The sequence below is a fragment of the Brassica napus genome, chromosome A2, assembly GCF_020379485.1.
Source record: "Brassica napus cultivar Da-Ae chromosome A2, Da-Ae, whole genome shotgun sequence".
NCBI classification, from domain to species: Eukaryota; Viridiplantae; Streptophyta; class Magnoliopsida; order Brassicales; family Brassicaceae; genus Brassica; species Brassica napus.
The window spans coordinates 22,521,789-22,548,587 of NC_063435.1; the positions used below are offsets into that span (position 1 = coordinate 22,521,789).

The following is a 26,799-nucleotide window of genomic DNA, read 5'->3' on the forward strand; positions in this document are numbered from 1 at the left end:
CGGCCTCATCTGCTTTATTTTTCAATGATTTTGTCCATGGATTAAAAGAGACGAAGATTATCTCCACAGAGAAACTTAGTGCATCTAAGATGATGCTACGGGATCCAACCACCGGATCCACTTTGTTCATCGTCATACTGTGATGGTGTGTTGCTATCTAACTTCCAAGTTACATCTATGTGTAGCTAAATCTGAGGCCAAAAGTTATGAAAGGTATTCAAGAAAGCATCGTATGGTTCCTTTTTAGTTTCTGATGTTAAAACCGCATCGAAGATATTTTTCATTTGGCTTCTTCGATGAAAGGACTCTTCTACATATAAAAAGTGCAGGACTGGGACTAACCACAATGATTAATCCAACAATTAAATTAGTGATCTTTAATGTAATATATTTTAAAAAAAAATTGTCAAAAAGTTGGTCTTTATTAAAAAAAGTTTCTTTTTGATATTTATTTTTATCATTAAGTTTATTTTCGATTTTATTTATAGTACCTCATAACTATTGAAGAAAAACTTTCAAAAATATTACTGATAGCCTTTTTCGATAAGAAGAATTGATAATTTAAAGAGGTAACCTATAAAAAACGTTACAATAGTTTATGCAATAAATTATTTTAAATTAATTTATTTGCTTTATATCAAATATTCACTTAAAACTGGTCACCAAATCTAACCACTTAAAAACATTTTTTTTACAAACATACAATTTTAAACATAAATAGATTGTCAAAAACTATAAAAATTAAATTTAAACCCATTAACCGCGCGTAGCGCGGAAACGAACCTAGTAATTTCTAACGAGAATTATTTGGTTATTTAGCAAATTCGCCCAATAATAAATCAAACAAGTAAACTAATTTCGTTCTAAAAATCTTAATTATCGAATCAATTCATAGAGATACGACGCAAGAGATCTTCATCATTACCTGTTTTCTTCAAAGCTTCAATGATTTTCTCAAACTGATATATAATCAAAAAGCAAATCTGATTGTAGCGATCATTAAGTCAACTTCTGTTTCCACCATTTGAATTTGACAAAGATGAAAACTGAAAAGTCACTTTCTTGCTACTTACGGTAGGTTTAGCGAACCAATTACGTGTCAGCCAAATAAGAACAAATGAGCCGTACATAAAAAGGCCCAAAATTAATATTAATAGATCCATAAATAATCAATCATACGAGCAAATTAGTTTCGCGCTCTCCTTCTCTGTTTCTCAGACTCTCTCTCTCTCTCTATTTCTCCAAGAACGCCACGAGTCCTGCTTCTTGCTCGGTGAAAGTTTCAGAAAATGGATGATCTTCCCGGTTACGTAAGATTTGATCGATCCGAGAATCTCTTAGGGTTCATGAATCTTTTGATTAAAGCAAACTCTTTCTTCTTTCATTGCTCTGTTTCAGTATTGTGTCATCGTCCAGGACTGCATTGAAAAGAACATGACCAAGGACGAAACTATGAGATTCGTAGAGAATGAGTATGTAATCCCAATTCAAGATACCAACAGAGGTAAAATTTCTTCTCTCCGAATCATTAAATGGGGTCTGAGATGCAAAAACCTTCAATAAAATTCGAGATTCTCTATTTGTTTGTCTAGTTTGGGATCATCTTGAAAGGACGAATCCAGATTTATTCATAGCATACAATGCAAGGATGCGTGAGCGCAATGCAAGAGTACCTCAGCGCGTTGCGAAACGTACGCAAATAGAAACCCTTATCTTTTCTTGTCGCACAAGTTTCGTTTTTTGATTAAGAATCTTTTTTTTTTTTGAGTTTATTTTTTTCTTAATTCTCTTGTGATTGTTGCGTAGCTTCTTCACCACCAGAGGTAACTTCCGCAAGGAGACGTAAAGTGCGTGGGACTAAGAAAGAATACCGTCTATCTCCTCCTCCTTATTGTCGCCGTAACTAAACGTGTTCCTTGTCCTTTGAGTTTCTCACTCAAAACTGTTTGTTGACACATTCTCTTTGCTTCTGTTAGCTGCTTTGTTGCCTGATTTAAATGTTCCTGTTGCATCACCACAAGAAGCTGCTGCTTATGCTAATGCTGTTTTTCCTCCAACTCAAGCGAGACCTTCCAGAGCTGCTAATGCTAATGCTTATCCCAGTGATTAAACTACTACTCTCAACGTGTTTCTTTCATTGTGCCTTTCCTGAATCTAAAACATTTTGTGTTGGCGTCTTATTGCAGACGACTTTTGGCAGCGGGTTATGAATACCTTGGGACAGATTCAGAGTAATACACAGCATCTGGATACTTTAAGTCACATTCAGAGTAATACAGAGCAGGTGGTCAAACTACTGACCGGTGGTGGACATGGATTTGGACCACATCCTTCTGCTGCCGGATCCTTAAAGAGACAGCGAGCTGAGGAGGCAAAAGAGAGAGGTAAAAACGAAGAAGCAGAGAAGCAGCAGCAGAAAGAGGAAGGTAACGGTGAAGAACTGCAGGAGAAAGAGGAAGGTAACGATGAGGAACTGCAGAAGAATGAGGGATGTGACAATGTATAAGCAGAGAAGCTGCAAGATCAGAATCTACAAATGCCACAATAATCGCATGGACGGTTCTTACTTATTACATTAGCATAGTTTTCTATTACCAGAGGACACATACATGTTGGTATGATTGCTTATGTTCTCATTGTCATTCTAGACGCACTTTAAAAAACATTGGGGAGCAAAATTTTTCAGTTTACTTGTTGGGCTCTCTCGAGGCTTTTGTGTTGTTGAGAAGAGATATAAACATGTAACAAGTTAAAGAACATATATTCATTCTATCAAACTTCAATCCCTTTATTTGTGTGGCATAATATAGCCCAAAAAAGAAGAAGAAGCACAAGTGTTTGTGATGCAGAAACCCATAAAAATGATGATCTAATGAGTAGGAACCATGAAGCCTAGAGACTTGTTGAGTATATCTATTATACTAAACATTTAACAAGATAGGCCCAGGCTTTCTATTAGCATAGGAAGGTACATATTTGTATAAGATATTTAAGAAAGTTTCTATGCTAATACCTTTCCACTTCCCACCTTCAGCTGCAGAGTAAAGACAGCACAGTAGGAAAAGAAAAGCTGGAATCTGATCCTAGAAGTGGAAGCACTTACATCTGCTTCCTGTTATATACTAACATCTTTACAAACTTTACCAATAATAAACAGTCACTTTCTTGCTATTTACATCAGCTCAAAAAAGGATAAATAGGCTAGAAAGGCCCAAAACAGCAGTCTAACAGATTAGTATTAAAAACACTAATGTAGGTTTAATATTAAACCTAAAGATTAACGTAGTAGTCATTAAGTCAAGTTTTTCTTCCACCATTTGAATTTGCCGGGGTAAAAGTTACTTTCTTGCTGTTTACGGTAGGTTACTTGAATTAATTATGTGTCAGCCCAATAACAACAAATGAGCCAGACTAAAAAGGCTCAAAATAATGATTGTTTAAAATTCCATAAATAATCAATCAAACAAGCAAATTAAATCCCTCTCTCCATCTTGTTTCCGTTAAACCACTTTCACTAATTGTTTTTCTCTCTCTCTCTCTCTCTCTCTCTCTCTCTCTCTCTCTCTCTCTCTCTCTCTCTCTCTCTCTCTCTCTCTCTCTTCTCCAAGAACGCCAACTCAGAGAGAGAGGGGTCTCTTGACTTGTGAAAGTTTCAAGAATCCCCATAGGTCTTCCTTTTCCTGGCGGTACTCCGACAGAGGAACTCCATAAACACGTAAGATTTGATCGATCCAAGAATCCCCATAGGGTTTGTTTATGAATCCTTTCTCTCGGTTGATTGCAGCAAACTCTTTCTTCTATTCTTTTCTCAGATTCGGATTGGTCTCATGGTCAAGGAGTGCATTAATAACTACATGAGCAAGGATGAAACACAGAGATATCTACAGAGTCGGTATCAATTCACACGTCAAGATATCAACGAAGGTAAAACTTCTTCTCTCCAGATCATCAATTAATTGGTAACACTCAGTAATTCGAATCTTGATTTTTTTTTGTGTAGCTTGGGGTCTTCTTGAACGTAAAAATCCAGACTCCTTAAGATTACACAATGAAAGGATCCGTCAGCGCAACCTAAGGACCTGTGAGCGTGTTGCATCAAGTACGTAAACAGAAACACACGTCGTTTCTTGTCATACAAGTTTCTTTTCTTTTTTTGGTCGTGCACTGGTGTAAGCAGAACTGGTTTTGACTTTTTTTATTTTTGGTTATCTTGTGATTGTTGCGTAGGTTCGCCACGAGAGGGAACTTCAGCTATACAGGGAGAGCAAGAGAAGCAACGTCTATCTCCACCACCTCCTCCTTCTGCTCGCCGCCGTAAATAAACTCGTGTTTCTTGTTGTTTGAGTTTCACACTGTCTCTTACCTAAAACTATTTGTTGACATTGTCTTTGCTTCTGTTTATAGCATTTTGGAATTCTCCAAATGTCCAGAGATACGCTGCTGCATCACCTCAAGTGCCGCAAGAAGCAGCTAATAATGCTAATGCTCTAGAGAACCAAAACCTTCAAGCCTCTCCAGCTTACCCCAGTAATTAAACTACTCTCAGCCTTCCTCTCTGTTTCTCTTTCTGAATCTCAAGCATTGTGTGTTGGTTTCTTATTGCAGACGACTTTTGGCAGCAGCTTTTGAATACTTTGGACCAGATTCAGAGTAAAACACGGCATTTGAGTGCTTTGCGTGAGATTAAGATTAGTACAGATCAGACGGTCGAGCTACTGACTGATGGACATGGATTTGGACCACATCCTTCTGCTGCCAGATCCTCCCAGAGACAGCGACTTGGGGAAGCAGAAGAGAGAGGTGGTGATGGAGAAACAGAGAAGCTGCAGAAGAAAGAGGAAGGTAACATTAAAGAAGCAGAGAAGAATGAGAGAGGTGACTCAATGAAGAAGTAGAGAAGCTGCACGATTAGAATCTACAGTTGCCACAATAAACGCATGCACAGTTCTTACATTAGCATAGTTTTTTTTCATATTGCGTATGACACATATACATGTTGCTTACTTTCTTATTATCATCCTAGATGCTACTACTAGTACTAGCTATGCTGTTTGGAAAAACATTGGGGGAGCAATTTTATCGTGTTTCTCGAAGCTTTGTATTGTGGAGGAGGGATAAACATGTAACAAGTTACAATCTGATGGAGTTTTTTTCATAATTCAGTTAATACTGTAGTTTTTAACCCATCTTTTCTGATACAAATATTTAAATGTCACACATAGGTACTATAACTTTTAAGTACCTAGCGTTAACACACACAAAAAACCAAGATAATTGAATGAAAACTGACTCTAGATTTGTAATAATATGTGAATAAGATAAGTAATAATGAGTCAAACTAAGTTACCATCGGATCTGAGACAAACAGAGAAGTGGCTCTAGTTTAAGCTTATTTTATCTTCAGTTGCCTTCTTCCACAAGGGTTTGTATTTTAATTTAGTGGTGTTCTACCTTATGGAACTTGTCTCAACCAAGAAGTCAGAACCAGAGTATAAAACCTCGGATCATGTATCGTAGCGCTCCAAAACCTGAAGGACCATATTTATCTCAAAGAATATGTCCAACTCGTTACGAAACTCTAACCATGATCATGTTGTTGCGGCTCCTAAGGTTTTTTTTAAGGTTAAAAAAAGTTGTTCAAAAACAAACAAAAAGCACGAGTTTTGCGTGTATCTATTTGTGTTAAAAAAAACAAAAAAAAACAAAAAGCAGAGTTTAAAAACATTGATTCAACATGAATGACATATCAAAATAAGGTATTTGGCGTGAGAGTGCTTGATTTTTGGCGTGATTTCAAAGAAGTTATCAGAAAGTTGGATCGAGCAAGCGAGTGAGGAAGATTCATTTAATTCTAACGCTAGTGGAACAGACATATCAAAACACAAGCTATGTTCGAAAAATGGAGGAAGAAGGTGAAGACTGGTTCCTAGAATCATATAGTTTTCAGTACAAAAATGGAATTTGGTCTTGTCAAGTTTTGGTCCAGAGGAAGATGGTGATGATGTCTCAAATCGATTTTTGAAGAAACACAATTTGTTGGGGGTTAGTGTTGCAAATAAATTAACCTTAAGAAGCTATGCTACAGAGTGGTAAACTATGTCTTCCAAAGATGGGTCAGAAAAATCCGAGAAATTATTAATTGAACCCTAATCACAAGGAAGGAGTGAAAGACAAGAAATCTTACATGAACATTAAAAAATTGGAGTGAAAAAAAAACAACTGATTCAATAAGTTTGACAAAAAAAAAAAAAGAGAAGAGATGCATGGTTGTCAATCATCATAATCAGCAAAAGTGCGGCAGAGAGGGCAAGTCTTGCTACGCCTCAACCACCTGGATATACATAGATCATGAAACTGATGAGAACAATTTGGCATGTCGAAATAGATTTCACCCCTCGGATTTAGCTCCTCCAAACAAATGCCGCATGTCTCCATCTCCTCGTCTTGTTCAGGGAAAGGAATATCGTCTCCTAGGAATCTGTGTGGGGTGACTGTGACGTATAGGGAGATATATAATGGCCCTGGAACTCGCTCCCCGGCTGCTTTGGAATCGATTATAACAGAAATATGATTGCATAAAACAGGGTCTAATTGGAGGAGATGATTGATGTTGTGCGGATCAAAGCTACCGATGTCTTTTAGGAGGATGTGAGGGATTGGGAATGGAGGAGCCTTCTGTGATCCGATAATGTCCACGGATCCGTCACGCTGGTGTACGAGAAGCACTTCTGTATGGCGCTTTAGTCTTATCTCTAAAGTGTTGGATGAACACTTGCATGACACAGTTGCCTCAATATCAATCGTTGCTTGTTCTCCACTCTCCAACATTATTAACGAACAATTTGCTCCTCTCTCAAACATTGTTTTTTTCTAACATTAGCACGCACAAGTGAATGAGAGAGGTTATTAAATAGTGGCCAAGATTTTCCTTTTTTCATTCTTTCTATTTTTTTTTAATTTGGATGATAAAGAACAAATAAAAACAAAGCTAAATAAAAAAAAACAAAAAGAATTGAATAAAAGGAAAATTTTATAGTATATTTGATTTTTAATCTGTACTCAATCGTCTACAGTGTACACGTGGATACCAAAATATTTGTGTACACTGATGATTCTATGGTCGTAAATACATTTTAGTATTTTTGAAAACTTGTTGTTTCTTCTTTTTATGTTATTATGAGTCCCTTGTTTGAATCAAAATTGTGGTTTTCCAGCTACTAAAAGGATTCCTAAGGATCTTGCCTCTTTGAAGAAAGCTCACGTTTTTATGTTCCTACATTGAGTAAGCTTATCACTAGTTCTTTATCAATCATAAATGAGTTCCACATTCCTCAACTTGATGTACATTTTCGTTGAGTATTCATTTTAGATTGGTCTATTTATTAAAGTGGAAATCTTTGCAACAAAAACATATTTGTGTACACCAAGAATGTATAATTTTGTACATGTGTACACCGAAAAACATTGTACACAAAAGCAATTGTACACATGTGCAAACATATAACAACTGCAATGTAAGAAACACAAAATCAACTTATGGTAAAAACATCATATACATTTTTTTTGTAAAATAAAAACATCATATACTTGAAACCAACAAATTTTCTATTCAAAACAACATCGGGTAAGAAAATCATATATAGTTTACCTCTCTTGACCAGCAATATCCCAAGTCTGAGCTTTGACAACTTTGCTTTCGAAGTTGAGTTCTTCGTAGCGAACTTGACACGGAGAGTAGGCCCCAGCTCGGGATGGAATCTAATTGAAACCAACCTGTGAAAAAAACTTATCTACACAAAGAGATATGATACAAAATGATGCATATATATCCATAGAAGTAGATAAGCTAACCTCAAAGGACAATGGGAGAAGGAGGAGAAAGCACAGTCGGTTCTTTATTCTCTTGTTTCGAGATGATGAGAAAATTATTAGTGATGGGCCTAACTCACACCTAAAAGCTAGCTCAAGAGTGGAGGATTGCCCATACACATATATATTACCGAAAGAATCAACACTCACACGATGTGGGATGTTAATATCCCCTTTCGAGATGTGGGTAGAAAACGGTCCATTGGAAACAGCTCAAGCCCAACATCTCGGATATACCACAGCAATATGGGCCACTTTTACAGGCTACATAGGTAGAAAACTGTTTATGTGGGAAATCATATGCTGGGCTTTTACTATGAGCTGTGATACCATATTAGTGATGAGCCTAACTCACATCCAAAAGCTAGTTCAAGAATGGAGGATTGCTTATACACATGTATATTGCCCAAGGAACCAACACCACACGATGTGGAATGTTAATAAAAATAAGATAGATTAGAGAGAGAAAGATATATTTTCATTCTTCCCTAATTTGACTACCAAAAAATGTTGAACGGAAGAGAACAAGAACGAGATCTGGGATTTGATCGCCTCTCGTTTCCATCTTCGTTGCTTCATCACGGCCGCTTCTTTCCAAGCCTCAAATTTCTTATGGTTGTGATAATTCAGAATTAAACAAGATTTATCCAAAAAGCAAGGGAAACTAAAAGATCTACATCGCAGGAGTATCGACGTAAACAACCACTAAAAATCTATTCTAGTAGTGGAAAATGTTCTAATGTGTAATAACAACTCATAAAGTGACTATATGTAAAAAAACTCTATTGTCTATCTAAATGTATTTGTCCAATTGTCCTCTCACATGTACTTGATCTATCAACTGTATTATTTGATTTTTCCAGATTTAGAATCAATCAGCAGATCAGACAAAAAAACTCGGTATTTGAGGTTGAGCACATGATTGTTGGATTCTTATATATTTGCATCACTTAAGCTGTAATTAATAGATAAATATCAGAGTATGATAGTTTTGGTGATTTCTGACGTTAATTATAGGCTTATCATGCTATTAGCAATATGATAACTGAAATTTCCATGCCAAGAATAAAGTTAGCAGTATTATTTCAACAATGATATTTTTGAAGTCATAATTTATCAATGATTTATAAGGAAAAAATAATGATATTGGTTTTGAAGAATCTTCGGAGTAAGCTCCAAAAATTGTAAGGAAAATGGAAAGAGATGAGCAAGTTAGTTGGTGCGTAACATTTTTTTTGCATTACATGTGGAACTGATGTGGCGCACACACACCTATCTGAACCATTGCAACGAAGCACAGGTGGGTAGGGTATCACATTCACTCGCACGTTCATTCTAAAACGTATGTTCATTTATAGCTAAATTCACAGTCAACGGTCAAACATCTGTTCATTTATAAACTTAACTCTAGGATGTTTGTTTTATTTCCCATCATAGCTCCAAAAGAAAACAAGATCATCGAACATACCAGATAGGATTCACATGTCCAATGCCAAAAACGCGAGCCTAAGTTAAAACATGAATAGCAAAATTAATTTTATTTTCTGCCGAAAGTTAGCAGCTAAAAGATTTATAGCTAACGAAGAGAAATAAAACATCATCTTAAAACATTTTTTCATATTTTTTCTTTTTCCCTTGAATTGATGTTCCAACAGTTCACTTAAAATAGTTTTTAGTATGTGCATGGCGGACCTCGTTGATAATTGAGATTTGAGAGCAAAATATTCATCACCTTTTTAAATTATGTTTGAATGAAATTACTGTCTACGTACTTTTATTGATTCTAGTTTATGCTACGCGTGCTGTTTTAAATTCAACAACAGTGTCTTCATGTGCTAGGCCATTCTCAGGTTTTTTTTTTTTTGGTGTAAAGGTCATTCTCAGGTTGGCTCTACGTTTTACGGAAATGATTAAAATGTATGGGTTTGTTATTTTATTAAATGATCATTTTGAACTCATTCACGAGTTAGTACATTCATTTCTTCCATTTATCTATGTAAATGACGTTTTATGCTGAATTTTTAATCCTGAAATGGTTTTGAAGACTGTTTTTATTAGTGTTGTTCAAGAAATAAGATGATAGTTCCAATTCTTCTCTAGTTTTTTTTTTTGTAAAAGATGCTATTGTAATTTGAATCTTGCAATGGAGTTTTGCCTAGGAAACCTATGAATTCCAACAATGCCATAATTAGCTTCCAGGTCTACAAGAACAAAAAACCTTTTTTTGAACTAAAAACCTATGATCTTCAAAAATGGGAGTATGTATATCTTCTTATGTATTAAGATACTAGTCGGACAGAATTAATTTGCGAAAGAAATATCTTCTAATATGTTTATGGTTACTGTTTGATGATCTGCAGTCCACGTACGCTTCCTTGGCTTTGATTTTACAGGCTTTTCATGTCCTTATATGATTATCCAATCTCTACCCAATACTATCATACTACTTTTTTATTGCTAGGACCTTTTGAGTACATGGCGAGCTCAGGGGACCAATTAGCACAAACGAACCAAGATTATTGAGTGAAAGGGACTATAGCTTTGGAATATAGGTGAATAAAATCAGTGGTAATGAGTCAAACTAAGTTGCCACATTGAACCTGAGAAAAACAAAGAAGTGGCTCTAGTTTATCTTCGGTTGGCTTCTTCCTCGAGACGGTGGAGATATTAATGGTCTCAAGCCACTGCAATGTATGAGTCAATGCAAAGTATGAAAATTTGATTTTGTTTTCAGAAGGATAAGGAATAAGAGCATCATTAAACCAAAAACCCACTTTGAGTCTCTTAATCATTTTTAAATAATTAATATTACTTAAGAAACCAAATTAAGAGACTAATATTTTTATGCTCCAATGCTAGTCTCTTAATTAAAGGTTTTTAAAAAAAAATTAAAACATTGTTTTCTTGTTGTTGTTGTTATATGTGTGTGCACATGTTCTCTTGTTGAAAGCAAATACTAAAAATTACAAAGGTATAGTGGCTAAAGATACAACATACCCTGACTAGTTAACACAATCCCCACTTCAACGAGGCTGGTGGATGTTTTGTGGAGCAACCTTCTGATTCCCCCATTTGGCTGGCTTCTCTACATACTTTGCTGGTTCAACAATCGACTTAGGGCTCCTGTTCCCACTCGATTTTCTCACCAGCTCACCATTCTTCCCTAAACCTGATGATCATACAAGAACAATCAGTCTCCAACTGACATGACTGTTGACAGAGAGCTGTTTTAAAACAGCAACAACCAAAAAGATCAATATCAATGATCTGATGATTCAAATAACAGCTCCATACGCATACCAAACCATATAGTGTGCTATTTTTTATAATGAAATATATGTTTCCGATAAGAGTGATACATCAAGCAAACGTTCAACGGTTGATCTTTCTTACATGAAAAAAAAATTACTCTTGACAGAGTTTACGACATTACAAGAAAGCATGAAAGATTACTCTTTCTTACAAGTTCTTTAGGTCACTTTCCTGATTGAAGGTAAATAATAAGAGATAGAGAAGAATAATTTACTTGAGCAAGTTGGGACTGGGTAAGCTTCTTCTCAGTGCAGGCTTGCATGATGGCTTTCTTTAGCTCAGTAGCCACACGCTCATCTGGAATCAAAATGGTAGAGAAACCTCATTACATGCCACCCTTTACCATCAAAATGAATAAAAAAGCCTCTCCGCTATAACCATCAGAGGCCATAAGACAAGCTGTCTCAACAACCCCTAGAAAATTCAAGCAAGTTTTAAGATAAACCCAGAAACAAAGACTCTAGCTTTACTCACATCCCGATTTAATAATGGGAATCAATTTCGAAAATCAAAAAGGGTAGTAAAACAGAAAGGACCTTGCCACCAAGATAGATGGTTTCAAAGATTTTCAGAAAATGTATTAATTGTTGGACTAGCCTATAATTTTTAATAGCTTATAATCAATTTAATACGAACAAGTGTTTTTCAACCCAAACCGGACCGGTGGTGAGACCATGTTAAGCCATAAACTAAAAATTTATCTAGATTGGATAGATAAGAAAACCCAAAAAATTGACCGAGAAAACCATATCCAACCACTACAAACCAGAAACCATCAAACTAATGAACCAAATAAAACAGAGGCCGTTTGTAACTCACTGCCAAAAATCAATTTTATCAACTATTTAGTCTTTATAACCAATTAATCTAATTGGATTACTAAAAGGAAGCTACAAATAAAAACTCCTATGCTTCTTATAATGTTTGATTTTTTCTGAATTTTGTAACTTACAAGTATAAATCTTTGACTCATAACATACCAATTTTTGTGTTCGCTTTCCATTTAGTTTGCATTTAAGTTATTTTATTGAAAATTTTAATAGATAAACTCAATCATGTTTAATTTTTTTGTTGAAACATAAATAAAAAAATGCCAATATTTAGTTGAATTAAGCTAATTGAATATGGTTACACCCCGTTAAATTATATTGATCCATGACTCAAAAACTTTTCCAATTTGGTTAAAGAACCGTTCTGAAAACATTATCAAGAACAACTGATCCTTGAAAATTTATATAATAGTTCATTACAAATTCACACTTCATATTTTTAGTTCATACACAAATATTCCAAACAATAATTCATATAATTAGTAATCATAATGATAATGATGAATGCTTAATGAAACGGAAATAAAAACATTAGAGGCAATGTTGTGAAAAAAACATTAGAAGCAATCAATAGAAATCAAATGCAATAAAAATACACTACAACAGACTAGATTTATCTTCCTCGTCATTCAAATGTTATTTGAAACATAATTTCTCATAAAAGTGATAACTACTTGATCATTACACTTAATCAATATATTTATTAACAAAAAGTTCATAAATACTTAAATGCCTTACATAGATTACTATTATTCATTCTTTTATATTTTAATTTGGATAAAAAGACTAAATAAAAATATTATATATATTTGATTCTTTTAATTTGAACATTAAAAAGTTTTATGAATGAAACATTCTTTAAATCTCTTTATCTTCCCTATCCAAGAGTATATCAGTTCATCAAACTTGAACATGTAATTGTACTCGATTCCTTCTGAAACAACAATAGTGGTCTCCAAAACAATTTTTGACGACTTTCTTCATAGTCTATACTGTTCATCATTCCAAAATGAAGTCCAACCCAACTTGGATTCCAGAAACATCTCCAATTCTATAATCTATGTTGACACACATGTTCTGTGTTGACACACATATTCTGTTGCTTGAGTATCATCCTCACATCATGGTAAATTCGAGTAGTGGGATTGACTTCATTATCCAATAAGATTTCTTTGTAGATAATACTGAAATGGTGATGAGCCTTGAGTATTTTCTCACATAAGATAAGATGATCTCGCTACATAAGAGGGATGAACATGCCACCAAGTTGTGTTTGACGCTGACTCTACACCACCTCTTTTAACTGTTGGTTCTTCCTAATCACATCATCTTCTTTAAACCTGTTGTCATATCTATTCACAGTTTTTGAAAATTGATCCTCTTTCAGTCATCGTTTCAAAACTTAATCAAGAAAGTGGACAAAAAAATTATGGAGGAACAGAGGATTTTCTCTTAATTTTGGCGATTATCAAATTTAGCGGTAAAATTGGCCAAAAAAAAGAAAAACAAGTTTGAAAAATCTCACAACGAGAAATACGATGAGTTCGTGTTCTTCTTCTTCGTCTGTCTCGGCTCCTTGTTTTGTCTATGAAAACAAATCAAGAAACAGGGAGAAGAACTCTTTTCGAAGAACTCTTTTTGTCAGCAAGAGAGGCTGTCAGTGTTTGAATTTCAAGCGTCTACTATATTAACTATTATTAAAAAGATCCCTGCTAATTGGCTCGCTAGATCATTTGGTTTTGTTTCACCTTATACATTTTTCAGGTTGGCAGTTCGAAGCCCAAATTGTCTGCCCTTTAGTTTTTTTTTGTTAGTCTTTCGTTTTTTGACACGTGTATACTCAAGTGTTTCCAGGTGAATTTTCACTCGTCGTACAGGAACCAAATAAAACTCTTTTTTTTTTTTGTAAAACAAAACCAAACCAAATAAAACTTCTTTTTTCTTTTTCTTTTGATGCTGAAAATTGTATCAGATATATCAACTTTTAATGTTTTAGTCTTTTAGATAGTTTTGATTAACTGATAAAAGATTCCCTTCAGCAAACCTACTATTGTTCGAACTCCATTATCTGTTTTAAAGCAATCACATTATATAGTATGTCACAAAAACCAAAGAAAAATAAATGGATAAATATTTTAAATATTGAACCCGTCAAAAAGTATGAAATTTTTATTTCCTTTTTTTTTAATTAGTTTTTGTTAGATCTCAAACTGAAAACTCATGACTATTAAGGGAATAAAGAATTCGAATGTTTATTTTTCTAAAATAATTTTAACATGTTCTAAAAGATGTGTATCTCCTGAATCTCGGCTAAAGCTCGTATTTATAGATAGAATAAGATTCCGAATATGACAAGAAGACAACTTACGGATGATGTCACATATTCAATGTCCATTCCAATCAGGTAATATCAGTTGTCTGTAAGGACATATATTCGCTGTGATACATATACAACTGGCTTCATCGTAAGTACGTTTAAAGCATGCATAGTGCATCATCTGTATTCAGCAGGTTGTTAGATATGCTTCATATATTGTTGCCCATAGTGTGGTAGACCTTGGGCTTTGTTTTGGACGAAATGAGTCTTTCTTCGATTTGGACTGAAAATATTGATGAAGGTGTAAAACCTGCTTCCTACATTAAAGTATACTTCTTCGATTTTAGAATTCAAAATTAACCCTCAACTTCAAACCCTAAGTCTTTATTAGTTAAACCTAAAGATATAAATGTATATTTACCATTTAATATAACCAACATAGTTGAAGAATTAGAGTTCGAGCATCTTCTTTCACCCATCGTTAATTCTTCTCTTACTAAATGATTAATCGTCATTGTTACAACTATATTTTAGCACACGGTCCAAGTATATGTATTGATTTGCACTTCCGACTGTAGCAAAAAAATTTAAAAATATTTTCAGAAAGAATATTTTAATTTCAAAACAAAAGTTTAAAAATTGAATTTGAAATCATATTCGAAAACTAAAAATTATTATTATTTATTATTATTATTATTATTATTATTTGTTTAAATAATTATTTGAACGAATTACCATATTTGAATAAAAATATTCATTAATTATAAATAAGAAACAATAAAGAATACAATCAACAAATCGTGACCGACACAATGGTTAATGTATCTGTTGAAATACTGTTGAAACCCAGGTTTGAGTCTCTCCCACCTCCTTTTTAGATAGTAGGTTTTAATTAATTATTAATTATTTAAAATATAAAAAACTGTGTAATCAATATGTAAAAGACAGCTCAGATTGGGTTATTTTTTACTAGCAGATAATTAGTTAATGTAGGTAAAAGCCAAATTTTGTTAAATGATGTATAAAATTTTAATATATTATATGTTGATATATGTTTTAGCACATAGTTCGAATGTATGTACTGATCGGAATTGTGATCTTCTATTGAGGTATGAATTGGTCATCTAGGTAGTGAATATATAGATTCTCTACAATAAAAGAGTTGTGGTGGTCTTCTCCGAACCACCCAGATCCCACAAATGAATAAAATTGGATTTACACTAAATTTCATCTAAATCTTTTTATCATCTTTATGTAAAAAAGTTTGGTTTCAAACTCCAATTCCAAAAATGTGGTCAATTAAGATTAAAAAATAAGTTTATAATTTTAATTTAAAAATAATTATTGTAATTTTATGGAAAGAAATTTAGTATAAATCATTGTGTGTGAAGATTCGATATTATACTCTAATTTTCGTAGAAAAAATAAAATTGGTAAGCTTAAGTAATGTTTTTACATATCGTGCTTACTGAACATTTTTCAATGTATAGCATTTGTCAATGTATTACTCTATTTTTTATTTCAAAATAGAGTAAATTTATAATGAAGTTGAGTTTATTTTAATTCTATTTTATTTTAGAATAAAAATAAAATAATAAATTAAAAATAAAATTTGGTATTTATAGAGTAATTTTATTTTTTATTTTATAATAGAATAGAAAATAAAATAGAATAAGTGTATTTTTTCCTTTGAACTCTATTTTTTTTTGGAACAACTGAACTTTAAACTCTATTTAAAAGTAAAAAATTGAGTAGAGCTGAAGATGGTTTAACAACAAAGAAAGCAAATTGAGAGAGTTCCAAATATGCGAAGGTGCGACAGAATATGCCACCGACGAAACGTGACACGTGAACGGCTGAGTATACTTCTGAGGGAATCCTATATGATCTGACCAGCAACACAAAAATGAATATTTTACTTTCTGGATAAGCCGCTCTCTTCGTATCCGTGGCTTTTGGGACATGGGACCTACTAATCTTAATGACGAAGCCCATCCACTCATTATTTGTTGTGATAATTACCTTCGTCCTATGTTTTTGTACGCTCGTCCTTTTTTCGTCATAAACAAAATTGGTGTATTTGTTATAATATAGATAATTATCCAAAAGACACATGTTTCACTTCAACACCATCTTATCATAAGCATGTATCTTTGTGTCTGTAGAGAAGAGATGACTAAGCATTATATTTTATACTATAAAAGAATGTGTATGTGTTAGAAATAAAGTAATCAGTTTTGATACAACATCTCTCTCTCATATTACACACATGAACCTCTCTCCTACTCATTTCTCTCTCACTCTCATGTTCCATCTCATCTTTCTTTTATTTCTATAAAATATAATATATAATACCAAATATAAAATCATCTCCCACCTTTTATTATACAACACGTTATCAACATGAAGCTCTGACCAACTGAGGTTTATCAATCCGAAAGTTCTTAAACCAGTCGAGGTAATGTTTAAATTTATATATTTCAATATACTTAATTTATTTAATTTTTATTATTGTTCCGGAGTGAGAGGCTAGGCCTTCTCCGTTTATTTTCCGGGATGATAGGCGTTGCCTTTCCCGACTGATCGTTATGGTAGGCTATGCCTTCACGATCAGAGAAACACGTGATAGGCTTTGCCTCTGTGAATTGAAAAAAAAAAAAATTTACGTGGAAGACTTTGCCTCCGTAAATAAAAAGAAAAGGTCAAAAATGGTAGACTAAGTCTCCTCGGACCTTGAAATAAGTAAAAGTCAAAATGGTAGACCATGTCTCCTCGGACTTTGAAAAATGATCAATATGGTAGTCTATGACTCCTCGAATCATGTGGTAGGCGGAGCCTCCCGATTTTCTTTATGCTACTTAAATTTCTGCAATTTAAATTTCTGCAATTTAATTTATGCATTTATTTTATGCTTTTAATTTATGCATTTAAATTCTCGTCTTTATTATAATATTATTCTATGAATAATGTTATCAAGTGAATTTTGACAAAGCTCAAAATAAATATCCTTGATATTACGAGAAATAATTATAAAGTTTGGACAGTGGGTGCAAAGATGCACCTGAGAGAATGAGCTTTGAAAAATCATCGATATAATCTATATTGGATGAAAAAAAGATTAAGCCATGATAATTTACACCACTTTAAAGATGGTTTATAAGATGAGGTGTATCATGAGAAAAGATCTAGAAGATCTTTGAATAATTAAATCCTTGAAAGAAATGATTCAATAAATAGTTGGAGTTGATGTAAATCCTCCTTGAAAACTGAAAACAAAAATATGAAATCATGATACTAAACCATCAAGTCGGTCCTACTAGAAAAGGACGAGGGTGTAGATGCGGTTGAAACCCCCTATCGTGGTCGTGGAAGTGGACGAGGAAGAATATTCCGTCCATGCGAAATAATTAGAACTTCCACGAAAATGAAAGTGGTCGGGTGATAAAAGGCAAACATAAAAGGTTTGCTATAGATACGGCTAGAAAGAAAATTGGGTACGTAGTTGTCGTATGCCAAATATTTAGCCGATCTATATTGAGAATCAAAAAGAAAAAGAGAAATGAAGTATATTAAACTTCGTCTCTTATGAGCCCGAACCATCTTTCATAGCTTGAATACTCATCTTGATGTGATAGACTTTCTGGGTGAACCAGAGAGTATCGGTGATATAATGAATATCTTCCTGATTAAGATTTTGAGATTCAGGATGGAGATAGAAATACTTGGCAGATATTGGGTCATCGTACATGACTAATAAAGGTAACAAATATTTCTTTTCTCTCAAAATAAATAAGTATAGTATCTAGTAATATAAAAATTACTATTGGCTCTAGAGGAGCTTATGATGAAAAGACATGCATAAGAAAAAGGATGGCAAAATTATAAATGAGTAGTAAACCTGGAGTTTACTGATATATAGCCATCTCCAATAATGTTATCGACATTATTGTGAAATGTTGAAAACCCAGAAGTTTTTCACATATAGCATGTCAAGGAAATAAAGAAAACCATCATGGTGATGAATCATCAAACAAGTTCACAATATGTGATTTCTTTAAACAGACCCCAAATTAAGATCTCACTCTAAAGGATTTGAAACATAATTCATCCCAAATGGGAAAATTGAATATGTTATTGGTTCTAGAGTGGGATTCAGTATGAGATTTTTAGACATGGAGTGTCATCATCTCGAGGGGGAGAATTAAAGAATCATAGTGAGTGGAACATTGAAAAATTATGTTCGCACTTGAAAAAGAACTTGATAAAGTAAATTCAAGTAAGATGATCCCCATGATCGGGTGTAAACATGCAGTTGTGCATGTAATAAAGACATATACAATCCAGAGGGATAAAGTATATGGATACTTAGAAATATGCTCGCAAGTTTGCTAGAAGCATATGATAAGCTGATGGAAAGAGATATGTGAAATGGATTACAATGAAAAGTAGAATAATCCATTCACAAAATGCCTGCCAGACATTTTGATGAAATAATGATATCTCATATTCCAGCTGAAAATGCTCCAATAAGAAAATAATGTCCTAAACGGACGATATATGAGTCTATGGCACGTTAGAGATGTGATAGACCACTTTGGTTCCAAAGAGTCCTCGAAAAGGAGCAAAAATATAAATAGAGGATGAATCTCATGATGAGACCGTTGATATGGTTAATATTACAGTCAGGTACCTGGGTAAATCATCAATGATGATAAAGAGATCTCGATTAACCATATCAGTACGGATAAAAAGATGGAACCAAAGAGAAAATAGATTGGCGATAATAAATAAATGAAAAAGCGCTATAAAAATAAAGATTATGAATCTACCTCTATGTGTGAGGATATAGTGAATTGATTGGCCATCAATTCGATATAAAGCTCGTTAGAAAAAACGAGAGATTTTTGGACCAAAAGTCCAAGGTATAGTTCTCCAGAGAATAAAATGAAAGATGACCTTGAGTATGAAAAACGGCTTGTTCCGAGGTCACTGGAGAAAATTTAAAATAGATGCAATATATTGAAATGTCTGGCAGGATAAAAATAACTTGAGTTGCATCTTGATGTTTAGTAGTCCCTGGAGAGTTAAAGATACTCTCGGGAATATATAAAACTCTGAAAGAGTTAGAACAAGCCGTATATAAGGTATCTTGAACCAGTAACTGGTGATATGTTTATGGCACGATTTGCCAATTGTCATTTTAATGAGAATGAATTCCAGCGTTTGGGGAGGAATTTGAGAAATTCCTAAATAAATTACATGGTGTACACATTCGTTGTTGCACTTTGGTCCCCCTACAAATCAAAGAGAGCTGGAAGTTCAAAAAATTGTGCACTTGCATAATTTGACAAACCAGTTACCAAATGTGTTCACAGATACGATATGATATACCCGCTGAAAATGTTCCATCAAGAGTTGATGTTCCTAAAGAACAAACTGATGGAAATAAAATGAACCTAAGGTTCAGTTAAAGAGGGGGAGACTAGCGGGTTCTAGAGATAAAAACCCCCGAAATAAATTGGTTGAGAAAAGTTGCAAAGTTCCTGAAGAACTTGATAGTAAAAAATGTCTGAAAGAAGACATAAGTGGAAAGGTTCAAAGAGAACCTGATGCTAAGATGTCTGAAAGAAGACATAAATGGAAATGTTCCAGAAGAACATGATACTGAAAAATGCTGAAAGAAGGCATAAATGAAAAGGTTCAAGATGAACCAAATAAAGATGATCCAGATGACGAAAAGGGAACAGAAAAGTATGAGATTTTCATCAACTATACCCTTGATGAAAAGTTATAAGACAAAATATGTTGATGGAATGTTCTCCTTTTCTGTGTCCAAAGAGATCGATCATAAAAGTGTGATCCCGATCCAAGGTCCATTTGTTAAAAAGACATGATGGGAAGTAGTGGCAGAAGGCCATTCAAATTGAATTATTCTCCCTAAATAAAAGGAATGTCTTTGGACCTATAGTCATAACGCCTGAGAATATAAATCATGTTGGGTATAAGTGGGTATTCGTGAGAAAAGTAACACGATATAAAACCTGATTAGTTGCCCAAAGATTTTTTCAGAGACCGGGAATTGATTTTGAGAAAACGTATTCCCCGGTAATGGATGCAATTACGTTTAGATTTTTAATGAGCCTAACGGCGTCTAAAAATCTTAAGATGCATCTCATGAACGTTGTGACTTCATATTTGTATGGATCGTTGGATAACGATATATATATGAAACTCCCTGAGGGATTGAAAATGCAAGGAGCATTGAAAGAAAAATCCAGGGAGATTTGTTCGGTCAAGTTACAGCGATCACTATAAGGATTAAAGCAATAAGGACGCATGTGGTACAATCGCTTAAGTGAATATATCTTGAAAAAAGGATATGTTAATAATGTGATATGTCTATGCGTTTTTATAAAGAAATCGTCATCTGGCTTTGTGATCATTGCTGTATATGTAGATGACCTGAACATAATTGGAACACAAAAGGAGGTTGATGATGCTCGAACTCGTATGAAAGAGGAGTTCGAAATGAAAGATCTCGGCAAGACAAAGTTTTGTCTTGGGCTCCCGATAAAGCATCTCCGAGAAAGAATAATTGTGCATCAATCAAATCATACGAAAAGGTTATTGAAACGCTTTTGTATGAATAAAGCGACTCATTTGAGTACTCCAATAGTAAATAGATCTCTCGATCTTAAAAGATATGTTATTTTAAAAGATCCAGGTAAGATCTTATATAAATAAGTACTTTGGAGATGCTAATGGTAATAAAGTATTTGTGAGCTTATATGTCTTGCAAGTTGTATTTGATAAAATATAGTTTTAGACACTAATGTCTTTGCAAGATACAGCTCATTTCATATTTATGGAAATTAGAATGGCGTCAAGAACATGTCAGTTCTCTCCAAGGTACGTATTGATTCAGGATTGGTTTACCTAGAAACCCCGAGTTTGGTATGGTTTTGCAGATACATGTTATTTATAAAGTCGAACGTAAATCGGATATGGTTTTTACAATTGGTGGAACCGCGATCTCTTGGCGGTCCCAGAAACAAAATCTGGTTGCGACATCTTCGAATCATGCAAAGACTATTGCGCTTCACGAAGCATGTCGAGAATGTGTGTGGCTTCGGTTAATGAGTCACCACATACAAGAATCAAACAGAATAATCAATAAGAAAAAGCCGACGAAAATATTTGAAGACAACTCGGCTTGTGTTGCTCAACTCAAAGAAGGCTACATCAAAACTGATAGAACAAAGCACATTCCTACAAGATTTTTCTCGTACATAAGGGAGCTCGAGAAAAACAAAGAGCATTTACGTGACCTATGATAAGAAAGCTAGGTCCACTATTTTCAGGGGGAGATTACGGACAGTGTACTCTTTTTTCCTTGTCATGGTTTTTGTCCCAATGGGTTTTTCCATGATTAGGTTTTTAACGAGGCACTACGTAATACAAGTTTGGATAATCAAGGGGGAGTGTTATAATATAGATGATTATCCAAAAGACACATGTCTCACTTCAACACCATCTTGTCATAAGCATGTATCTTTGTGTCTGTAGAGAAGAGATGACTAAGCATTATATTTTGTACTATAAAAAGATGTGTATGTGTTAGAAATAAAGTAATCAGTTTTGATACAACATCTCTCTCTCCTATTACACACATGAACCTCTCTCCTACTCATTTCTCTCTCACTCTCTTGTTCCATCTCATCTTTCTTTTATTTCTATAAAAGATAATATATAATATCAAATATAAAATCATCTCCCACCTTTTATTATACAACAGTATTTAGTTTTTTTGTAGAACTAAAAATGGTGTATTTCGTTTAATATTCTTATAATGCTTTGATCATTATTTTAGTAAATTCCGAGATGTGACAAAGGTTGCACAACTACGGATATAACGAGATTGGTTAGTGGTGCCTAAGTATAAATACTACTCCGTAAATAGTCATGTGGGACATTTGTAATATCAAAAAATGAAATCACGCATCAAAAGTTCAAAAAAAAAAAAAATGAAATCACAATCATGATTTTTTTCTAAAGATAACATATTTTACTTTAGTATATATAAGGTTTATAACTTCATATAGTGTTTGTTTCTAGTAAATTTTAATGTCTTAGTTAATGTTTGTTAGCTAACTCTTGATTAATTAACCTTGACAAATCATGTGTTTCGTCTCATCCTAACATTATATATAAACTTTACAGTATACAGTAGAACCTCTATAAATTAATAATATTGAGACTTTATTTTATTAATTTATAAAAATATTAATTTACAAATTTTCTTTATTTGAATTTTTTTTATTTTAAAATATATTTATAAAAATATTTATTTTAAGATAAGAAAAATATTTCATTTAGTGTATGGACATTAATTGTTATTTTTTGAAATTTAACATTTATATTAATTTATTATATTATTTTCTGTATATAATAATATTGCATAGAATTTTATGTGGTTTTAGATATAATATTACTAAATCTTATAGAAATATATTAAGTGTTACAATAATTTCATTGTGAATATAAAACAAACAATATAATAATAGGTTCTTACTTATATAAAATATGTATACATATAAATTATTAATTTTTAGAATTTTAATGAGACTATATATTTACATATATTTTAAAAAAAAATTATTATCTTATTATTTTATCGATTTGTGTCAAATTTTGAACCGGTACAATTAAGACCGACGAAATTTATTAATTTATAGATATTATTAATTTATCGGATATTAATTTATAGAGGTTCTAATGTAGGTCTAATTTTGTTTCTGAATATTATTTGATGTTATAAATTGCATTGTTAAGAGTCTAAGACCAACATCTACCCATTTTCTTATTCGTGAGTTGTTAGCATTTATTTGTTTTCTTTTGATATTTAACTAAATAGATGTTATATTTTTTTTTTGTAACTGAATATTCGTTTATCTTTGTTTGTAACTTCGAAAAACCTAGTCAAGTTATGTACATGGAACAAGGTTAAGCGAGAAGGGTTATTACATAGGTCGACATGTTGACTGGGTAAATAATCTTGTGGCCAAATGTTGATTGGGTTTCTATGAATCATGTTGTATCTTATCTCCTTATATATTAAAAGAGAAGTCACTTTAGTGAGGTCTGGTGACATGTCGCTCATAAGTGAAGTTTCAAAAAAATTATTATAATTTGATTGGTCGATTGTTTTTAATTTTTATTAATTTAAATTAGATCTAAAATTTAAGGTAAGTCTAAAAACATTTAACATCACTTGCCATATAATCTAAAAAATATTACAAATAACAATTTATGGCAACTAAATCTCTAAATTATATAAAGATTAATAATGTTATATTTATTACTTTTAATATTTATAAACTATAAAATATAATGAACGAATTTTTATATAAAATAATTATAATAGTTAAATACTCTACTTGATGAATTGTATTCGAATATAATTATATAATAACTATTTTAAATATTACAAAATCCAAACATGTTTATTAATATGATTTTTAAATTATTTATCGTTGTTTACAGAATAAATTTATCAAAGTTTTAAAATTATTTATATAATGTTATAAATTATTTATAAAATATAAATCCTACTATATATTAATTGAGAAGTCACATAAGTGATTTTTATTACGTGTTTATCATAAATGAACTCTTCAAATTGTTATAATTTGATAGACCGATGATTTTTAATTTTATTTATTATAATTATATCTAAAAGGAAATGATAATTCAACTACCACTTTCCAAATAATCTACATAATATTAGAAATAATTATTTATAGTAACTAATTGTTAAAACTATGAAAGAGTAATAATGCGATCAATTTTTTTATATATTATAAATTACATAAAATAATAAACAAAAGGGTTTATTTGAATTGATATAATGATTTTATATTTGTATAGAAAGAATTATATTTGTATATAAAGTATCATAATAACTATTAATGTCTAATAATTCAATGCATGATTTATAAATCATTTATAAAATTATAAATACATTTATAAAATCAGACGTTTTAAATTATTATAAGAGGTTCTAAGACATTTATAGAAGCTTATACATTAATTTATAAAATGTATTTTGAAAATTTATCCTCCTATTACAATATTTTGAATTTTTGTCATTTTAATGGTAAAATTTTTCAACTATGTTACTTAGTGTAAAAACCCCTAAACTAAAGATTTACTGTTAGTAATAGTAATTATGACCTATCAGAGTTTAATTCATTAAATAAAATTAATTTAGGGGTTTTTTCGTTAAATACTTAGTTTGGGGGTTTTACCCAAACAAACTTAGTCGGGGGGTTTTAACGTTAAAATTCCTTATTCTTCCTAGTTATCTATTATTTAAATCTTTATAGTGGGATTGTTTTATCAAAAACATGTTGCAATCAACTGACGAGATATCTTCTTTTCTAATATCATGCATTTAATATTTAAATATATATATTTATATATATGTATAGCAAGATTTGAGTTACCAAATTATGTATATATTATAAAAAGATCTTTAAAAATTTATTAGAAGATATTATATCTCATAACTGAATTAAAATTTGTTAGAGGATATTCTATATCATAGCTTCTCTTGAAAACTAGGTCATCTAGAAACTTAAACTAATTTGCTATATAAATATCATGCCACCCCGTAGTTAGTTCACGCATCTATCTTTTAAGTTTTCATATGTTTTTGATCGTTATAATTAAATTCTACTTTTGTGATCTTGCGCAGGTGTATGATAATCAATAAGTAACTCATAAACGGGAACACCATTACTGGTAATTTTATGAGAGATTCTTTTTCTCCGTTTATTTTTTTTCTCTTCCTCTACATGTTGTATCTCTATCTATATTTTTGCATGAGTAGTGATTCAACTAACAAAAGAGACGACTCTGTGTATCCAGGAACTGATGATCATCCCTTTCAAAAAAGGTAACTTTTTTTTTTTAAAGTTAAATCACTTATCAAAATATATAATATAAAATATGTATGCTAATCAAGTGCAATTTATTTATTGTGCGTGATCCTCTTCGACACGTCTGAGAGCCAAAAGTAATCTCAAAGCTTTTTAAAAAACTTTGAAACTCATTGATGTTATCCTATCAATTATATAATTTGTTATCTTTTAGGGATTGTTATATTTAAATATTTTGTTAGCAAATTACCTATATTCTGACTCAAGGCTTAAAGAAGGAAACTGTAAATCATCTCTGCTGTTACAATGAAACCAATGATAATAAATCTCAGGTAATTCAAATCTCTCTTTTATATTTCATGGCTGATTTTTTTATTGGGGTTATGCATGAAATATTTATTTTTCTCAATTATATTTTTCTGATGTTGTAAGATTAGTGTTAAATGTGATGTTTTGTAAACGTTCTAATGTATTCTTTGTTCATATGAACATAGTATAAATATCAATATGTAACATCGAATCTTTCATATTAACCATATACATGTAACATAAGTATTATATAGTTGTAAATATAATATCAATTTAATATTAATGTTAATGGCCGCATATGCGAGCGGACTGTCCGCCTAGTTATATATTAATTGAGAATCCACCTACTGACTTTGCTGATGTGTCACTCATATATACAGTTTGAGAAAAATTCTTGTAATTTCATTGGTCAATGATTTTTAATTTTTATTTATTTTAATCAAGTCTAAAAATGCAATCTTAAAACCAATTAATGTTAGTTTCCAAACTATTTATATATATTCTATGCATAATCATTTATAGTATTTAATGGTAGTAATTATGGAAATTTACTTACTACTCCATCATTTGTTTTTGCAGTAATAGTCTATTTATAAATTATATGAAGTATGTGTTACAAAGTAGTTATTAAAAATAATATACTAGCTTTATTTTCTATTATAAACAGTTGTAAAAAGCTTTATTTTTCTATATAGGTCAGAATAAATATATAAAACATATAATTGTAATAAAAATATATTATAATAACTATTAATGCATCATATAGCGAGTTTATAAATTATTTGCATTAGTTTAAAATCATATGTGATGGTTAATATATATTTTGTAAGAAAAAATAAAGTCATTTATATTAATTCATTTCTAATGGTTAATAAAAGATATATAATAGTTATAATTATATAAATATTCGGTAATCATTTTAAGGTGTCAAATCATCAATAATGATTATTATATCATAATAAGAGTTTACAAATAAAGCTATAAAGATCTATAAAAATGTATAAGATTTTATCAACCTATTATAAGGAAAGAATTCTCTCATCATTTATAGGAATGTAGAAAATGGTTATGAATGTTAACTGGTTTGTAAATTATTTAAAATTATTAAAAATGATTTAATAACCTATAAAAAAAATTTCTAAAAGATTGTATCAAATTAAAAACCACGATAAAGTTAAGCAGGGTTTGTAAATTGTTGAACATTTAAAAATGATAATATTCA

General features: G+C 31.9%; 3 protein-coding genes and 1 long non-coding RNA gene across 6 annotated transcripts; 2 read left to right on the top strand and 2 right to left on the bottom strand.

Annotated features, from left to right (window-relative positions):
* Positions 1–952: 952 nt before the first annotated feature.
* Positions 953–2,702, top strand: LOC106400848. 2 transcript variants are annotated; one of them, XM_048761761.1, is made up of 6 exons: positions 953–1,310; positions 1,399–1,504; positions 1,593–1,691; positions 1,807–1,899; positions 1,980–2,102; positions 2,187–2,702. In XM_048761761.1, exons 1-6 carry the CDS (start codon positions 1,290–1,292, stop codon positions 2,504–2,506), a joined length of 762 nt encoding a protein of 253 aa, XP_048617718.1. In that variant the 5' UTR covers positions 953–1,289; the 3' UTR covers positions 2,507–2,702. The 2 variants fall into 2 exon arrangements, with proteins under 2 accessions (XP_048617718.1, XP_048617714.1); XM_048761757.1 differs by having other exon boundaries at positions 959–1,310; positions 1,977–2,102.
* A 902-nt stretch (positions 2,703–3,604) lies between these two features.
* LOC106413707 lies at positions 3,605–5,305 on the top strand. The gene is made up of 6 exons (XM_048761684.1): positions 3,605–3,715; positions 3,813–3,924; positions 4,001–4,099; positions 4,228–4,314; positions 4,405–4,527; positions 4,606–5,305. The coding sequence occupies exons 2-6, from the start codon at positions 3,828–3,830 to the stop codon at positions 4,893–4,895; spliced, it is 696 nt and encodes a 231-aa protein (XP_048617641.1). The 5' UTR covers positions 3,605–3,715; positions 3,813–3,827; the 3' UTR covers positions 4,896–5,305.
* Positions 5,306–5,513: 208 nt separating this feature from the next.
* Positions 5,514–9,066, bottom strand: LOC106424117 (RING-H2 finger protein ATL48-like). Its single transcript, XM_048761688.1, has 2 exons — positions 7,649–9,066; positions 5,514–6,870 (listed from the first exon to the last, which is right to left on the bottom strand). The coding sequence occupies exon 2, from the start codon at positions 6,859–6,861 to the stop codon at positions 6,271–6,273; it is 591 nt and encodes a 196-aa protein (XP_048617645.1). The 5' UTR covers positions 6,862–6,870; positions 7,649–9,066; the 3' UTR covers positions 5,514–6,270.
* A 1,327-nt stretch (positions 9,067–10,393) lies between these two features.
* Positions 10,394–13,799, bottom strand: LOC125588392. Of its 2 annotated transcripts, XR_007324652.1 has the most exons (3): positions 11,396–13,797; positions 10,867–11,038; positions 10,394–10,553 (listed from the first exon to the last, which is right to left on the bottom strand). It is a non-coding gene; the product is annotated as an uncharacterized LOC125588392 (long non-coding RNA). The 2 variants fall into 2 exon arrangements; XR_007324651.1 differs by lacking the exon at positions 10,394–10,553 and having other exon boundaries at positions 10,658–11,038; positions 11,396–13,799.
* Between the last annotated feature and the right edge of the window lie 13,000 nt (positions 13,800–26,799).

Bases quoted from the DNA above. Each gene is read 5' to 3' on its own strand.
- LOC106400848 (XM_048761757.1), top strand. From the start codon at position 1,290: ATGGATGATCTTCCCGGTTAC. The intron at 1,311-1,398 runs GTAAGATTTGAT...GCTCTGTTTCAG, and splicing joins TGGATGATCTTCCCGGTTAC to TATTGTGTCATCGTCCAGGA. The intron at 1,900-1,976 runs GTAACTAAACGT...TGCTTCTGTTAG, and splicing joins TCCTCCTCCTTATTGTCGCC to CTGCTTTGTTGCCTGATTTA.
- LOC106413707 (XM_048761684.1), top strand. From the start codon at position 3,828: ATGGTCAAGGAGTGCATTAATAACTACATGAGCAAGGATGAAACACAG. The intron at 3,925-4,000 runs GTAAAACTTCTT...TTTTTTGTGTAG, and splicing joins ACGTCAAGATATCAACGAAG to CTTGGGGTCTTCTTGAACGT. The intron at 4,315-4,404 runs GTAAATAAACTC...TTCTGTTTATAG, and splicing joins TCCTCCTTCTGCTCGCCGCC to CATTTTGGAATTCTCCAAAT.
- LOC106424117 (XM_048761688.1), bottom strand. From the start codon at position 6,861: ATGTTTGAGAGAGGAGCAAATTGTTCGTTAATAATGTTGGAGAGTGGA.